Source organism: Salvelinus alpinus, chromosome 19, assembly GCF_045679555.1.
Source record: "Salvelinus alpinus chromosome 19, SLU_Salpinus.1, whole genome shotgun sequence".
Classification (NCBI taxonomy): domain Eukaryota; kingdom Metazoa; phylum Chordata; class Actinopteri; order Salmoniformes; family Salmonidae; genus Salvelinus; species Salvelinus alpinus.
The window spans coordinates 22,867,098-22,880,312 of record NC_092104.1 but is presented as its reverse complement, the minus strand read 5'-3'; the positions used below and the strand labels follow the sequence as shown (position 1 = coordinate 22,880,312).

The window sequence follows — 13,215 nt, the reverse complement described above, 5'->3', positions numbered from 1 at the left end:
CCACACTCCCCTTTAGCCTCCCCCCAATAAATTTTTGGGGCTGCCTCTCTGGCTTCCAGCCACGCTTCCGTGCTGCCTCCTCATACCACCGCCTCTCGGCTTTAGCTGCCTCCAGCTCTTCACGAGGGCGGCGATATTCTCCAGCTTGTGCCCAGGGTCCTCCGCCGTCCAGAATTTCCTCCCAAGTCCATGAGTCCTGCGATCGCTGCTGCTGCCTTTTTTCACGCTGCTTGGTCCTTTGTTGGTGGGTGATTCTGTCACGATCGTCGTATTGTGGAAGAGAGGAGGACCAAGGCGCAGCGTGATAACAATACATCTTCCTTTATTGAAGACGAAAATGAAACGAAACAAAACAACAAACCGACGAACGTGAAGCTATATAAACAATAAGTGCAGACACAGGCAACTTAGACATAGACAATCACCCACAAACCAACAGTGAAAACAGGCTACCTTAATATGGTTCCCAATCAGAGACAATGACAAACACCTGCCTCTGATTGAGAACCATATTAGGCCAAACAACAAACCCAACATAGAAACACAAAACATAGAATGCCCACCCAGCTCACGTCCTGACCAACTAAACAAAGACTAAACAAAGGAAATAAGGTCAGGAACGTGACAGTATGTGTATTAATACACACTTGAACATTTGTGAAAAAAAGACATATATGAGCACCAAATTAATACTACTAACCAACATTTATTTGAAATGGAAGTACTGTGGAAGTCATGTGCATGATTTACCGTTCAGCATGATTCCCTCTCGTCTCACATGTCTTGGTGTAGTTTATTTTACGGCTGCTTGGAGTAGGCACCCATCCATATCATGGATGGGTGCCTACTCCAAACACCTAAAATGACCCTTTTATGTTGTTGGTTACTGATGGGGCTCCATAAAACAAGAGAATACAGCTATACCATTAAACACAAAGAATGTTTTTTACTGGAGTTCGAGGAATGGTTTTGATGTCTTTGAAGGCCCTTACGTGGATTAAGAACAGAGAACTAACTGCCTTACTTTTAAAAACCTGCAGGCTCAGCCCTGGTAAAGAAAAGAGAAAACACTCTTAGGTTACAACGACCCATTTGCTGCCAAAAAAAGTCTAAATAACACTTTACGGTTTCCTCCAGTTAATGTAAGGGCGTGGAGTTGCATCCTGAAAACAACAGATAGTAATTACCATAAGGGTACAGATGTGGCGAGGAGGGCAGATTGTCTCCCAAATGTGCAGCCTGGGCACCTCTATAAACAGAACAATTCCATACCATGAAAAATACATTCTTCCCCAGCCTTTTATTTAATTCACAGTGGATGTATCTGTAAGACTCATCTAACCCATGTCACGTCTTAGCGTGAAGATAACATTTACATTTTAGTCATTTAGCAGACGCCCTTATCCAGAGCGACTTACAATAGAGCGCATTCATTTCCATACTTTTTTTTCACCTGTCTTATTTTTATATTAACAGTGTAGTGTGTATGTGTAAAGATGTTATATTATTGTTCCAGTGTTGAGTGGAATGATCTCGCCCATTTTAAAACCATGTGCACCAAGGGAAACATGCAAAATCTGCACAATCTTCTGCAAACAAATAATTTCATTTTGACATTTGATTAGACAGTGTTGCCTTATTCCCTCAGCATTTCACTGTCAACATGAGTTGTTAATGATGTATATCTCAATTAATTTTGTATAATATACACAACATACCAGGCAACCAACGGCCTGTGAAACCACACTGAATGTTAGTGGAAGAGACAAGAATCTGTATACTTTGAAAAACAAGGTCTGAAGAAAATAAATCAAAACAGCACGCATGAGAGATCAACTCTTTCTATAAATATGGAGATGTAAAAACGACTTCACCAAGAACAACTCCAATCTGTTTGACAGCCATGACAGTCCTGCATGCCATGATGAAGACTGACTTTCAACTCCCACAAGTTATTCTGTCTGTCACAGGATCTCCTGTTTCTGTCTTTACAGCATCAGATAATGTGCATCACATCATTAGCAAAGCGGAAAATTAAAGTTTACTGAACGTTAAGACTTCACACTGTTATTTTAAGATATACTGCTAGGCTACTCTTAACAGCAGTGTCAATGCCAAAAGTCTCTTCATGCATAGTTGCAAGCTACAACTGAGGTCCTCCTCATGAAGTGGAACTAATTATACGGAAGCTGTAAATCCCTGACAATTAGGTCAGCATAGGTCAGCATTAGTTCAGTATGTTAACCCATTGCGTACATGATGCATACAGTATGTGTGAGGGCTCAGGTTTGTGTCAGCGTGTCAGTTCTTTAAGATAAGATAATGACTTTACCATCCCGTGGGGAAATTTTGTTTATGGCTCGGTGAATACTTTAACAAAACGGCACACACAAGCCTCAGGTCGCCACGGAGCAGAGCCCTTTGGAAGGTCTAGATTGTACCATGGTCTACATATACAGTACCTATCAGAAGTATTCACCCCACTTGGATTTCTTCACATTTTATTGTGTTACAAAGTGGGATGAAAATGTATTTAATTGTCATTTGTCAACACAAATTGTCATTTGTCAAAGTGAAAGATTAATGACAAATAAAACACTAATATACAGTACCTTCATTAGATAAGAATTCACCAATACATGTTAGAGTCAATACATGTTAGAAACACCTTTAGGAGCGATTACAGCTGCAAGTCTTATTAGGTAAGTCTCTAAGAGCTTTGCACACCTGGACTGTGCAATATTTGCCCTTTATTTTTTTCAAAATTCTTCAAGCTCTGTCATGGTGTTGGGGATCATGGCAAGACAGCAATTTCCAAGTATTGCCATAGATTTTCAAGCACATTTAAGTCAAAATTGTAACTTGGCCACTCACTGGAACGTTCACTGTCTTCTTGGTAAGCAACCAGTGTAGATTTGGCCTTGTGATATACGTTATTGTCCTGCTGAAATGATGTGTCTGTGTGTTTTAATACATAATCCACAGCATAATTCTTAACTTGAACATACTAAAGAGATATTCAATGTCTGATTTTTTATTGTTAACCATCTACCAATCACTGCCCTTTTTATGAGGCTTTCGAAAAGCTCCCTGGTCTTTGTAGTTGAATCTTTGCTTGAAATGCAATACTTGACTGAAGGACCTTATATACAGTGGGGAGAACAAGTATTTGATACACTGCCGATTTTGCAGGTTTTCCTACTTACAAAGCATGTAGAGGTCTGTAATTTTTATCATAGGTACACTTCAACTGTGAGAGACGGAATCTAAAACAAAAATCCAGAAAATCACATTGTATGATTTTTAAATAATTAATTTGCATTTTATTGCATGACATAAGTATTTGATCACCTACCAACCAGTAAGAATTCCGGCTCTCACAGACCTGTTAGTTTTTCTTTAAGAAGCCCTCCTGTTCTCCACTCATTACCTGTATTAACTGCACCTGTTTGAACTCGTTACCTGTATAAAAGACACCTGTCCACACACTCAATCAAACAGATTCCAACCTCTCCACAATGGCCAAGACCAGAGAGCTGTGTAAGGACATCAGGGATAAAATTGTAGACCTGCACAAGGCTGGGATGGGCTACAGGACAATAGGCAAGCAGCTTGGTGAGAAGGAAACAACTGTTGGCGCAATTATTAGAAAAAGGAAGAAGTTCAAGATGACGGTCAATCACCCTCGGTCTGGGGCTCCATGCAAGATTTCACCTCGTGGGGCATCAATGATCATGAGGAAGGTGAGGGATCAGCCCAGAACTACACGGCAGGACCTGGTAAATGACCTGAAGAGAGCTGGGACCACAGTCTCAAAGAAAACCATTAGTAACACACTACGCCGTCATGGATTAAAATCCTGCAGCGCACGCAAGGTCCCCCTGCTTAAGCCAGTGCATGTCCAGGCCTGTCTGAAGTTTGCCAATGACCATCTGGATGATCCAGAGGAGGAATGGGAGAAGGTCATGTGGTCTGATGAGACAAAAATAGAGCTTTTTGGTCTAACTCCACTCGCCGTGTTTGGAGGAAGAAGAAGTATGAGTACAACCCCAAGAACACCATCCCAACCGTGAAGCATGGAGGTGGAAACATCATTCTTTGGGGATGCTTTTCTGCAAAGGGGACAGGACGACTGCACCGTATTGAGGGGAGGATGGATGGGGCCATGTATCGCGAGATCTTGGCCAACAACCTCCTTCCCTCAGTAAGAGCATTGAAGATGGGTCGTGGCTGGGTCTTCCAGCATGACAACGACACGAAGAACACAGCCATGGCAACTAAGGAGTGGCTCCGTAAGAAGCATCTCAAGGTCCTGGAGTGGCCTAGCCAGTCTCCAGACCTGAACCCAATAGAAAATCTTTGGAGGGAGCTGAAAGTCCGTATTGCCCAGCGACAGCCCCGAAACCTGAAGGATCTGGAGAAGATCTGTAGGGAGGAGTGGGCCAAAATCCCTGCTGCAGTGTGTGCAAACCTAGTCAAGAACTACAGGAAACGTATGATCTCTGTAATTGCAAACAAAGGTTTCTGTACCAAATATTAAGTTCTGCTTTTCTGATGTATCAAATACTTATGTCATGCAATAAAATGCAAATTAATTAATTAAAAATCATACAATGTGATTTTCTGGATTTTTGTTTTAGATTCCGTCTCTCATAGTTGAAGTGTACCTATGATAAAAATTACAGACCTCTACATGCTTTGTAAGTAGGAAAACCTGCAAAATCGGCAGTGTATCAAATACTTGTTCTCCCCACTGTATGCTGTATGTATGGGGGACAGAGGAAGGGGTAGTCATTCAAAAATCATGCCAACCCATATTATTTCACACAGAGTGAGGGAGTCCATGTAAATTATGTGATTTGTTAAGTCAAATGTTACTCCTGAACTAATTTAGGCTTGCCTAAGCAAAGGGGGTGAATATTTATGCAATGACTATATTTTATTTATAATTTGTTTTGTAAATTTTTTTAGAATTTCCTTTTCACTTTGACATTATGGAGTATTTTGTGTAGATCAATGACAAAATAAATCAGAATTAAATCTATTTCAATCCCACTTTGTAACGCAACAATGTGAAAAAGATCCAAGATGGGTGATATCCACTGTATGCTTAAATCTTAGAACTGAAAAAATCTCAAGCCGTACAAGCATAGCCAAGAATTCTCAACATGGGCAAATAGTTTGGAGGTTTGAAAATCATTATGGACATTACACGCAGGAAGCTGATATTCCATAAAATAAACTGTATAGTTGTCACGTTCCTGACCTATTTCTGTTAGTTTGTTGTATGTGTTAGTTGGTCAGGACGTGAGTTTGGGTGGGCATTCTATGTTGTCTGTTTCTATGTTGGTTTAAGGGTTGCCTGGTATGGCTCTCAATTAGAGGCAGGTGTTTGGCGTTCCTCTAATTGAGAGTCATATTTAGGTAGGTTGTTTCACAGTGTTCGTTGTGGGTGGTTGTCTCCTGTGTCAGTGTTTGTCGCACCATACGGGACTGTTCGGTTTGTGTTGTACATCGTCATTTTTTTGTGTAGGCTATTTTCCCTGTTCGTGCGTTCTCGTGTTTAATGTAAGTTCGTCGTTCAGGTCTGTCTACTCCGTTTGTTGTTTTGTTAGTTTATAGTGAAGTTCGTGTTTTCGTCTGGTCTTTAATAAATATTATGTGTTCACAACCCGCTGCGCCTTGGTTCCCTCAATACTCCTCCTTTTCGGTTGAAGAGGAGGAGGACCACCGTTACAGAACCACCCACCAAATAACCAGAACCAAGCAGCGGTGTAAACAGAGTAAGGGACAGCGCAAGAAGGAGGAATGGACTTGGGACGATGTATTGGACGGTAAAGGTTGCTACACATGGGAGGAGATCCTGGCTGGAAGGGATCGCCTCCCATGGGAACAGCTGGAGGCACTGAGGAGAGCAGAGGCTACCGGAGTGAAGAACCGGAGTTATGAGGGGACGCATCTAGCACGGAAGCCCGAAAAGCCCGTGAGTACCACCCAAAAATTTCTTGGGGGGGGGCTAAGAGGTAGTGGGCCAAGGGCAGGTAGGAGACCTGCGCCCACTTACCAGGCTAACCGTGGAGAGCGGGAGTACGGGCAGACACCGTGTTACGCAGTAGAGCGCACGGTGTCTCCTGTACGTGTGCATAGCCCGGTGCGGGTTATTCCACCTCCCCACACTGGTAGGGCTAGATTGGGCATTGAGCCAGGTGTCATGAGGCCGGCTCAACGCGTCTGGTCTCCAGTGCGTCTCCTCGGGCCGGCATACATGGCACCTGCCTTACGCATGGTTTCCCCGGTTCGCCTACATAGCCCGGTGCGGGTTATTCCACCTCCCCGCACTGGTCGGGCGACCGGGAGCATTCAACCAGGTAAGGTTGGGCAGGCTCAATGCTCAAGAGAGCCAGTACGCCTGCACGGTCCGGTATTTCCGGCGCTACCTCCCCGCCCCAGTCCAGTACCACCAGTGCCTACACCACGCACCAGGCTTCCAGTGCGTTTCCAGAGCCCTGTTCCTCCTCCACGCACTCTCTCTATGGTGCGTGTCTCCAGCCCGGTGCCTCCAGTTCCGGCACCACGCACTAAGCCACCTGTGCGTCTCCAGAGCCCTGTACACACTGTTCCTTCTCCCCGTACTCGTCCTGATGTGCGTGCACTCAGCCCGGTGCCACCAGTGCCGGTACCACGCACCAGGAATATAGCACGCTTTGAGAGTCCAGTGTGCCCTGTCCCTGCTCCCCGCACTAGGCTTGAAGTGCGTGTCCCCAGTCCGGTGCCTCCAGTTCCGGCACCACGCACCAGGCCTACAGTGCGTCTCAGCCGGCCAGAGTCTGCCGTCTGCCCAACGGCGCATGAACTGCCTGTCTGCCATGAGCCTGCAAAGCTGCCCGTCTGCCATGAGCCTACAGAGCATTCCGCCAGACAGGAGCAGCCAAAGCCTTCCGCCAGACAGGAGCAGTTTGAGCCATCCGTCTCCGCAGCGCCATCTGAGCCATCCGTCTCCGCAGCGCCATCTGAGCCATCCGTCTCCCCAGCGCCGTCTGAGCCATCCGTCTCCCCAGCGCCGTCTGAGCCATCCGTCTCCCCAGCGCCGTCTGAGCCATCCGTCTGTCCCGAGCCATTAGAGCCGCCCGTCTGTCCCGAGCCGTCAGAGCCGATAGTCAGTCAGGAGCCGCTAGAGCCAGTCGTCAGTCAGGATCTGCCAGAGCCGCCAACCAGACAGGATCTGCCAGAGCCGCCAACCAGACAGGATCTGCCAGAGCCGCCAACCAGACAGGATCTGCCAGAGCCGCCAACCAGACAGGATCTGCCAGAGCCGCCAACCAGACAGGATCTGCCAGAGCCGCCAACCAGACAGGATCTGCCAGAGCCGCCAACCAGACAGGATCTGCCAGAGCCGTCAGTGAGCCATGAGCGTCCAGAGCCGTCAGCCAGCCATGAGCGTCCAGAGCCGTCAGCCAGCCATGAGCGTCCAGAGCCGTCAGCCAGCCATGAGCGTCCAGAGCCGTCAGCGAGCCATGAGCGTCCAGAGCCGTCAGTGAGCCATGAGCGTCCAGAGCCGTCAGTGAGCCATGAGCGTCCAGAGCCGTCAGCCAGCCATGAGCGTCCAGAGCCGTCAGCCAGCCATGAGCGTCCAGAGCCGTCAGCCAGCCATGAGCGTCCAGAGTCGTCAGCCAGTCATGAGCTGTCCCTTAGCCCAGAGCGGCTATTTACCCAGAACTGCCCCTCAGTCCAGAGCTGTCTCTCTGTCCGGAGCTGCCTTTCAGTCCGGAGTTGCCCCTCTATCCTAAGCTACCTCTTTATCCTGAGCTACCTCTCTATCCTGAGCTATCCCTCTGTCCTGAGCTATTTCTCTGTCCTGAGCTACCTTGTCCCGGAGCTGTCCTTTATCTTGGTGTTGCCCCTTAAATTAGGTGGGGGAAATAAGAGGGTGGTCATGATAAGGGGTAAACGTAAGCTGGGATTGACTATGGTGGGGTGGGGACCTCGTCCAGAGCCTGAGCCACCACCGTGGTCAGATGCCCACCCGGACCCTCCCCTAGACTTTCTGCTGGTGCGCCCGGAGTTCGCACCTTAAGGGGGGGGTTATGTCACGTTCCTGACCTATTTCTGTTAGTTTGTTGTATGTGTTAGTTGGTCAGGACGTGAGTTTGGGTGGGCATTCTATGTTGTCTGTTTCTATGTTGGTTTAAGGGTTGCCTGGTATGGCTCTCAATTAGAGGCAGGTGTTTGGCGTTCCTCTAATTGAGAGTCATATTTAGGTAGGTTGTTTCACAGTGTTCGTTGTGGGTGGTTGTCTCCTGTGTCAGTGTTTGTCGCACCATACGGGACTGTTCGGTTTGTGTTGTACATCGTCATTTTTTTGTGTAGGCTATTTTCCCTGTTCGTGCGTTCTCGTGTTTAATGTAAGTTCGTCGTTCAGGTCTGTCTACTCCGTTTGTTGTTTTGTTAGTTTATAGTGAAGTTCGTGTTTTCGTCTGGTCTTTAATAAATATTATGTGTTCACAACCCGCTGCGCCTTGGTTCCCTCAATACTCCTCCTTTTCGGTTGAAGAGGAGGAGGACCACCGTTACAATAGTACTGTGCCATGTATGTGGTTTCCCGTTTTATTACTGTGTTGTATGAGTATAAGCTGTGGGTATCATTGAAATACAAGCCACACTTGATATTTCATTCCAGCTTTAACTGCTTGAGAGCAAGCAGTACTGGGAGTAATATCTCTACAGAAATGGTATAGGTTACACAATCTGAAATGGAAAGAACATTCCAGACAACATGTCATTGTTTTCTATATTTATGTAAAATGTGTATGTACATAACGGGCAGCAATGCACTGCAGCCATAAAAAAATCTGTAATTTAACGTGATAGTGCTAAGATGTACCAGCAATACTGAACAAAACAATTAAAAATACAGATTTGCACTTTCAAAGTTGTCACAAACTTAATAAACATCAATCTGGATGGACAGCAATTGAATACTGCATTAACAAAAAAATTAAGAAAACTTTTGGTAAAATATTATCTGACATCATATACAAATGCAAGGGATGTAATTAATTATTCTATACCAGTGGCCACTCAAGAGGCTGTTGTGCAATTGAATTGAAACACCAAACAATGCATGCATTATAACATACAGTGTTTGGCACACAGTATATTTCATATACTGTACCATTAGGCAAAAGGTATTTTCACTCAGATGATGCAGTTGATGTACTGGAATTGATAGGATTGACATTTGTATATATTTTTTAAAGTCAAAGAAAATGTCAAACAAATGAGGCAACTGAAAAGAGGACGACATTCTTAATATCAACTGTAGTGCAGTCATTATTTTGATGAGACAATCAGGTGAAGGCACGCTATCATAATATCGTCAATAAGTTATTCAATGACCCTATCCGTGCCTTTTAAAGCTAAAATACACGTTATTATTGATTCTGTATAATCTATTCAATATGATCTAATTGATGATTCTATGATCTACTTATTCATGTTCAGAGCAAGAGAAGCAAGTCCATCCACTTCAGCAGAACTCACTGAATTGTGGTATTTTTACTGCACATTCAGGGAGTGTGTAACACAAGTATCTACATACACGAAGTGGAAATGGTTTCAATAGAGGAGGAAGAGGGTGCAGTGTCATTAACATTTTCAGATAACTGGAAACCACTATAGCAGGAGGTCTCAATGATCACAACGCTCCACTGCAAAATGGATGATGGAAACATTTAAAGCAGGACTGTAAATATAGAAAGATATACAGCTTATATAGATATATGAACAAAAACAACATGTGGATTGTTGGTTGTGCAAGTTCTTGTGTATCATGATGATGAGATGCTTCTAAAAAAGTTGGGTCTGATTATTTAAAGACATTCTCAAAAGCTGGACACTTGTGGGTCTTGAGTTTCTTGATGGCCTTTTTGAACTCTTTGCTGGACTTGTCCCACTTGTGGATGCCTGTCAGGAGGAACTGCGTGTCCACCTTGCGCCCCATGATCAGGTAAGTGCTGCCCAAGTTATCCAGCTGCTGGCAGGGGCAGTCGGCTCCGTTCTTCAGGTACAGAACCAGCTTTTTTAGGTCATTCTTCTTTAGGTGGCCCAGTTTCAATGGCTTCTTCCTCTTCTGCAGAATTACCTTGCGGTCCATGCCTTCCCGTCTTACCTCCTTGATCTTGGTCCTGATAGCTAAGATCAAAGAGACATCAAAAGAAAGAAGGTGGTTGTTAAAAACAATAATATATGGGCACAGACATCAGTTCAACGTCTATTTTAATTTACAATTGTTTGAGTTGTCAAGTAACGTGAATTCAACAAAAAAGAACACCATGACATTGGATTTAGGTTAAAAGTAGCGTGAAAGACAAAATTCCCTTACGTTAATGACTTTTTACAAATCCAATCAATTTTTCACGTTGATTCAACATTATCTCAGATTTTTTTTGTTATTGAAATGACAATGCTGATTCAACCAGTTCTTGCCTAGTGGGATGCACCTTTAGAAAGTATTCATACCCCTTATTTCACATTTTCTTGTGTTAAAGCCTGAAATCAACATTGATTAAATATATTTTCTCACCCATCTAGACACAATAACCAATCATGACAAAATGAAAACGTGTTTTTAGACATTTTAGCAAATGTATTGAAAACGAAATACAGAAATATCTAATTTACGTAAGTATTCACACCCCTGACTCAATACTTTGTAGAAGCACCTTTAGCTTTGATTACTGCTTTGAGTCGTCTGTATCAGCTTTGCACATCTGGATTTGGTGATTTTCTCCCATTCTTCCTCGCATATTTTCTCAAGCACTGTTAAGTTAGATGGGGAGCGGCGGTCAACAGCAGTCTTCAAGTCTTTCTACAGATTTTCAATGGGATTCAAGTCTGAGCTTTGGCTGGGCCACTCAGGGACTTTCACATTCTTGATCTGAAGCCATTTCAGTGTTGCATTGGCTCTATGCTCAGGGTCATTGTCCTGTTGGAGGTCATTTGCACTCTGAAGCAGATTCTCGTCAAGAATTTGCTTGTATTTTGCTCCATTCATTGTTCCCTCTATCCTTACCAGTGTCCCAGTCCCTGCCGCTGAAAAGCCTCCCCATAGGATGCTGCCTCCACCATTGGGATGGTGTTAAATGGGTGATGAGCTGTGCCTGGTTTTCTCCAGACATAGTGATTTGCATTCAGCCAAAGAGTTACATTTTTGTCTCATCAGACAACATAATATTTTGCCTTACGATCTCAGAGTCATGTGCCTTTTTCTCAGGAGTGGCTTCCATCTGGCCACTCTCCCATAAAGCCCAAATTGGTGAAGTGCTGTAGAGACTTCTCCTTCTGGCAGGTTCTCCCATCTCAGCCAAGGAACTCTGTAGTTCTGTCAGAATGGTCATTGGGTTGTTGGTCACCTCCCTGACCAAGGTCCTTCTTGCCAGATGCTCAGTGTGGTTGGATGGGCAGAACTAGGGAGAGTCTGGATAGTTCCATATTTTCTTCAATTTCCAAATGATGGAGACCACTGTTCTCTTTCAAAACTCTAGAAATTATTTCAGTGAATGGGGAGGTGAAGCGTGATGTAATACATTAGGGGGAGCATGAGATTGTGGAGCACGGTAGTATGCATATTGAGAAACACCCATTATTTAACTTTGTCATCATTGGGTATTGTGTGTACTGTAGATGGGTGAGAAAAACATAAATGTAATCCATTTTGAAATCAGGCTTTAACACTACAAAATGTGGAATAAGTCAAGGGGTATGAATACTTTATGAAGACACTGTGTGTTGCGGTAAATACGTAGCTTGTGGGCAAGTTCAGCATGTTGAATCATATCTATGGTTAGCCTGAGGACTAGGAGTGTGCGGAATAGTCGAACAACACGAGTATCTTAACGAATTTGGGCAATTTTCTGGATGCGATTATGATCGATTATGATATTTTTTTATTATCCTTGATCGGGGAAAAAAATGGCTAGTTTGCCGGTCTGTAAAGAGAAGGGTGGGCTGTACACTGTACGCTGCTCTGATTGGATAGTGATGCTGTATTTCTCCATCCACTCGCTTCATAATTTCACCCAATCACTTTTTCCTGCATGTTTTCGGTCTGATCATTTAGATTGCTGCTGCTATATGAATCACATGGCGAGGACAATTGTTATCAAGCGATCAATGTGCATAATATCTAACTAGTGGGGCAAGGGCAGGGAAAACGGATGAAATGCTGATGTGCAATCTGACTTAGTGACAGGAAATTTGGCTGTCCACTGCAAGTTGAGGACACAGTCATACATAAATACATACACACACACACACACACACCCCTCCCCACGCTGCTCCTAATCTGTTGATTTTTTGCAGTGAGAACATGCAGGGAGGTATTTTGCCAAAATCTATTTAGCCATATTAAAACACTTCCGTTTTTTTCTGATCACAAGTATTTTTATTAACCTTTATTTAACCAGGTAGGCTAGTTGAGAACAAGATCTCATTTGCAACTGCAACCTGGCCAAGAAAAGGCATAGCAGTTCGACACATACAACAACACAAAGTTACACATGGAATAAAAAAAACATAAAGTCAATAATACAGTAGAAAAATAAGTCTATATACAATGTGAGCAAATGAGGTGAGATAAGGGAGGTAAAGGCAAAAAAAGGCCATGGTGGCGAGGTAAATACAATATAGCAAGTAAAACACTGGAATGGTAGATTTGCAGTGGAAGAATGTACAAAGTAGAAATAGAAATAATGGGGTGCAAAGGAGCAAAATAAATAAATAAATAAATACAGTAGGGGAAGAGGTAGTTGTTTGGGCTAAATTATAGATGGGCTATGTACAGGTGCAGTAATCTGTGAGCTGCTCATACAGCTGGTGCTTAAAGCTAGTGAGGGAGATAAGTGTTTCCAGCTTCAGAGATTTTTGTAGTTCGTTCCAGTTATTGGCAGCAGAGAACTGGAAGGAAAGACGACCAAAGGAGGAATTGGCTTTGGGGGTGACCAGTGAGATATACCTGCTGAAGCGAGTGCTACGAGTGGGTGCTGCTATGGTGACCAGTGAGCTGAGATAAGGCGGGGCTTTACCTAGCAGAGACTTGTAGATAACCTTTAGCCAGTGGGTTTGGCGACGAGTATGAAGCGACGGCCAACCAACGAGAGCGTACAGGTCGCAATGGCGGGTAGTGTATGGGGCTTTGGTGACAAAATGGATGGCACT

At 44.2% G+C, this 13,215-nt stretch overlaps 1 protein-coding gene across 3 annotated transcripts in view; it reads right to left on the bottom strand.

Moving 5' to 3' along the window:
• LOC139545147 (secreted frizzled-related protein 1-like) overlaps positions 1-13,215 on the bottom strand; it is a 56,613-nt gene that overhangs the window by 13,308 nt on the left and 30,090 nt on the right. For 2 of the 3 annotated variants that reach the window (XM_071352589.1, XM_071352588.1), the window contains one exon: positions 8,777-10,191. The exons of the other annotated variant lie outside the window; for it this stretch is intronic. In XM_071352589.1, coding sequence (XP_071208690.1) covers positions 9,866-10,191 — 326 coding nt within the window. In that variant the 3' untranslated portion in view covers positions 8,777-9,865. Of the gene's footprint in view, positions 1-8,776; positions 10,192-13,215 lie in introns of those variants that run through there. 3 annotated transcript variants of the gene reach the window in all.